The 5,000-nt window shown below is 45.7% G+C and overlaps 1 protein-coding gene across 1 annotated transcript in view; it reads left to right on the plus strand.

Annotated features, from left to right (window-relative positions):
• The window catches only part of LOC121606423 (chromaffin granule amine transporter), a 13,386-nt gene that overhangs the window by 2,088 nt on the left and 6,298 nt on the right, over positions 1-5,000 (plus strand). The window contains 10 exon segments of the mRNA XM_041936734.1: positions 688-820; positions 822-1,059; positions 1,143-1,267; positions 1,466-1,524; positions 1,674-1,757; positions 2,016-2,108; positions 3,224-3,313; positions 3,669-3,712; positions 3,952-4,012; positions 4,142-4,237. Coding sequence (XP_041792668.1) covers positions 688-820; positions 822-1,059; positions 1,143-1,267; positions 1,466-1,524; positions 1,674-1,757; positions 2,016-2,108; positions 3,224-3,313; positions 3,669-3,712; positions 3,952-4,012; positions 4,142-4,237 — 1,023 coding nt within the window.

Consider the following 5,000-nt stretch of genomic DNA (forward strand, 5'->3'; position numbering starts at 1 on the left):
GTCATTTCACACTAATTATGGAGAAAATTCACAAACTGTTCAATGGGTACATTTGGAAATAATTAAATCATATGACCCTACAGAGAAAACATTTCAAGAAGAATGAAGGAATATCAACTGAAGTCTCTTTTTTCCCGATAATTAGCAGTAAATTAAAGAGGACACAGGAAATTCCCATCAGACCAGAGGGCAGCGCAGTGAGGTATTACTGATGCTGTGAATCATCTGTCCCGTCTGATTCAGACACTTCAGTCATTCAGCAGCTCATAAAAATTGTTCCTGATGGAAGGAAATCTGCTTTGTGATTTTTAATGTTGTAAAAAACTGAAATAAATACAAATGCAGTTTTTGAAAAGAAGTATTACACAGCTGAGAGTTTATGGAGAGAACCAGGTTACAGGTTGTTGAATAGTTTTATTGCCGTCATATTTCTCACAAGCACCAGGGCAGCAGTGAGCAGAGCGATGCAGCTGAGCAGACTGAGAGAAGAAGAGATGCACCTTTTTTATTTCTCATGGTTTGTATTGACTTAACTGGGAGAGACGTTTAATCCAAAGATCATCCAGAGGAATCTTACTTTCATTATTCTTCCTGTAACAAGTTGTGAAGATGTGATGTGAATCTTGATTGTGATGGGACTTTATTTAAATAAAGAAATCAATCAAACAATCAATCTTCCTCCCTCAGTGCCGATCATCCCAACATTCCTCTACGCCATGGAGCATCCCAGTCCAGAGCCCCAGACCCCTCTGCCCAGTCTTGGGGCACCACACTTGGGCACAGTGTCCTCACCATCTCCCTCCCCGCGTCAAACCTCCAGACCTCCAGCCGGACCCCCAGCCCTCGCTGCTCCCTCTGCCCAGCCACGGTGCATCGATCCTGGATACACATTCAGAGCTGAGCCCCCGGTCGTCTCCTCCCACCTTCCCTCCTCTGGTGTCCCTGTTTGACAACACAACGTTCAGTCTGCGGGAGATCCGGACTGAGCCGACCCCTGACGCAGAGCCGACAGACCAGACCAGCACAGACCTGCAGATCAACGAGACTACTGACACTACGGTAGGTGGACGGGACGTTTACCTGCCACTGATAGATCAGTGTTTACAGGTGATTTACACCTCGTCCTCTCCTCTGTCCCGCAGGAGTCCTCCTGTCTTCAGGACAGTTCATTTCTAGAGGAGGAAAATGTCCGTGTTGGTTTGTTATTTGCCTCTAAAGCTCTCGTCCAGCTGCTCATCAACCCCTTCGTCGGTCCGCTCACCAACAGGTACCCTGATGGCTGATTCCACATCACGTAACGTGGAGTCGCCATGTTAGCATTGTGGCTGTAGAGATGTCTGTCCGTCTCTCTGTCTGTCTCTCTGTCTGTCTCTCTCTCTCTCTCTCTGTCTGTGTCTGTCTGAACCTCCTGAAGCAAAGCTGCTCAGTTCATGACATCACTGTCAGTCTGTCTCTGTCTCTGCAGGATCGGGTATCACATCCCCATGTTCGCCGGCTTCATCATCATGTTCGTGTCGACCATCAGTAAGCCACACACACACACACACACACACACACACACACGCACACACACACACGCACACACACACTCAGTGATGACAGTGTGTTTTCTGTAAAGAAATGTCTAATCCTGTATGTGTGTGTGTGTGTGTGTGTGTGCGTGTGTGTGTCAGTGTTTGCGTTCTCAGGGACCTACGCTCTGCTGTTCTTCGCTCGCTCTCTGCAGGGAATCGGCTCGTCCTTCTCGTCTGTGGCAGGTCGATGCTTTAACACTGAAACATGAAACATTCACCGCACGTTCACACCTGAAATCATGGATCCACACTGAAGCTCAACGACAATTTCCACCACAGAAGAAGAAGACAGACAACTCTGAAGTCTGTAACACTGGTTATAAGAAGTGTGAACATGACCTCATATCTGTGTGTGTGTGTGTGTGTGTCTGTGTGCGTTTCTGTGTGTGTGTGTGTGTTGTGTGTGCGTGTGTGTGTGTGTGTGTGTGTGTGCGTGTGTAGGTCTGGGCATGTTGGCCAGTGTGTACACTGATGATGAGGAGCGAGGCGTCGCCATGGGCATCGCACTGGGAGGACTGGCTATGGGAGTCCTGAGTGAGACACACACACAAACACAGTTTACTTCTTTAACACAGCAGCAGTGGAGGAAAGTAACTAAGTACATTTACTCCAGTATTTCTACTCCACTACATCCCAGAGAAGTATTACTTTTACTTTCTTCCTCAGCAAATTCATCAGAAGGCTTCAGTTACACGTTCCTTTTCATCTGAAGATGTTTGGTGAGATTATAAAATCCAGCACATTGTCAAAGATGACAGCAGATATTCCCTCACAGCCTCCTCGGCATGTTTCACAGTGCTTTGATTGGATGAACCATCCGTCTGTCAGAGGAGAGTGAAACTGAGAGCCGGGAGAAGAGTGAAAACATCTCTTTGTTCCTCTGTCAGTGAAGAAAAACTCTCCAGTTCTGATAGAACTGACGCCACAGCAGCAGCTACACTAACCTTTCAGCGAACACACCTGAACCACACCTGTAGCTGCCAGTGGTTCCTCATAGAATGCTGATTGGTCGAAACCACTGTGGTTTTACAGCTGCTGAATGTCCTGATTGTGCAGCATGTCATCAATAAGGTGTACAAATAACTGAGACACTTTAACGGTTAACACTCCTGACACTTCCTGTCCATCTCTAACCTCCGGCTATCCCATCATGCTCCCTGCGAGGGATTCACTGTTTACCATAGAAACAGCTCTGACCCCCCCTCGCTGCTCTCTGTGTGTTTCTACTCTGACAGAGATCCACGAACAAACCAGCTGCCATTATATCTTCACAGGACCGCAGAGGTTTGCAGATGCTGTGTGAGACTGTAAAGACCTGAATGAACCAAACAGTGGACCTAAACCGGAGTTGAACCCTAGTCTAACCTAACTCTAAAAACCAGGCCTGAACACTCAGACACCCTGTTGAAAATGTCCTCGCTTTATTGTCCAGAGTTTTCATTTGTCCTCACAAAGATACGTAAATGTAAAAAAGTATGTGTGTGTCATTTTTAAGAGAACGTTGGTGTGTGTGTATTGCTGTCGTAGTGGGGACTATGTTGACACAGTCACATTGTGGGGACTCGCCTTCCTTATGGGGACAACTCTTTGTGTGTGTGTGTGTGTGTGTGTGTGTGTGTGTGTGTGTGTGTGTGTGTGTGTTGTTTCAGTTGGAGCTCCATTCGGCAGTGTGATGTATGAGTTTGTGGGAAAGAGCGCCCCCTTCCTGATCCTGGCCTTCCTGGCTGTGTTTGATGGAGGTAAAGCGTCTTCTCTCTGTGACGTCTACAAACATCTGTTCAGAGTTTTAGTGTCTGATAAACCTTTTCAAGCATTGATCCTCCAGGGTTGTACTTCCTGTTTGTACTTCCTGTTTGTACTCTGATCACCTGCTAAGACTCATGGGAGCTGGAGTTGTTTAATGCTGGCAGAACAGTGATGAAACAGACGAAGTGTTCAGGTTTACTGTCCAGTTCGTGTCGATATTCATTCGTCTGATGATAAGTTGATGTATAGAATCGACTCGGATCAGCTGATCTGTACATGAAGGTACTGCTGACGGGGCTTCGAACCTGTGACCTCCTGTGTACGTGGCTGTTTGTTTGTGTGTTACAGTGTTACAGCTGTGCATCCTGCAGCCTTCAAAGATCTCTCCTGGGGTGAGTCCACTTCAAACCGTACTGATCTGGTCTGATGTTGTCTGATCCAGTCTTGATGTGAACTAATCTGATGGTCTGACAGGATCTGGTTCAGTCCAGTCTAATATTGTCAGATGTGATGTGATTGATCTCGACCAACTGATCTGATCTGGTCCGATCTGTTCTGGTCTGGTTGGATCCAGTCCGGTTTGTTGTGGACCAGCACGACCAGCTTCAGTTTGTGTATTTGTGTGTTTCAGAGTGTGGAGGGGACTCCGTTACTGACTCTGTTAAAAGATCCGTACATTCTCATCAGTGCAGGTAAGACGACGCCTCCTCACACTCACCTGATCAACCAAGATAAGGTCTGTAAGTCTGAAATGGTTCTTAAAGGATCTGTTTCAGCCGCTGGAGGGGGGGACAGTTATCTTATCATCTGTCTGTCTGCAGGCTCTCTGTGTTTTGCCAACATGGGTGTAGCCATTCTGGAGCCGACTCTGCCCATCTGGATGATGCAGACCATGTGCTCCCCTAAATGGCAACTCGGTACCTTCAATTTTCTGCCCTCCTGCACTTCCTTCTTTACTTCCTCTCTGAGTCTTTGGCCCTGTGGGGGAATGTAACTACGTACATTTACTCATGTGCTGTACAAGTACAAATTTGACACACGTCTTCTTTAGCTGTACATGTATAGAACTTCTACTTCACTAAATCTCTGAGACAAATATTCTACTTTTTACTCCATTACATCTGTCTGACAGCTTTAGTTACTCTTCAGATTCCTTCCTGTCCAGTGAAAAGCTCGTATCTCCAGATGTGTTGAATGTTTGTGATAAACTGAAGGATGAAGTTTTCCTTCATGTCTTCTTCAGCTAAATAAACTGTTTAAAAAGCCTCTTGGATCAGATGAAAATGCATCGTCACAAAGCTGAAAACAGGCTGTTTGTCTGAGATACGAGGTTCTCACAGGACAAACATGTGATGATCTTATAGAATATGATGCATCGCTGCAGATTAAACCAGCCAACAGGATATAAAGAAGTTCAGATGAGCTCAACCTGAAACATCTACAGCAGGAATATTAATCCACAAACATCAGAGATGATGAGAAACACTGACAGGAACATTTAAATTATACATCAGTACTTTTACTTGCATTTTACTTGTTATATTTATATATTTTTACTTCAGTAATGTTTTGAATGCAGGACTGTTTGTGAAGCTGTCTGTCTTCTGATGGCAAACACCCATTAAACTACTGTGGGTTCACAAAGTGTTGTCCCATTTGTCAGGCAGCCTCTCCTTCCTG

Source organism: Chelmon rostratus, chromosome 5 (assembly GCF_017976325.1).
Source record: "Chelmon rostratus isolate fCheRos1 chromosome 5, fCheRos1.pri, whole genome shotgun sequence".
NCBI lineage: Eukaryota > Metazoa > Chordata > Actinopteri > Chaetodontiformes > Chaetodontidae > Chelmon > Chelmon rostratus.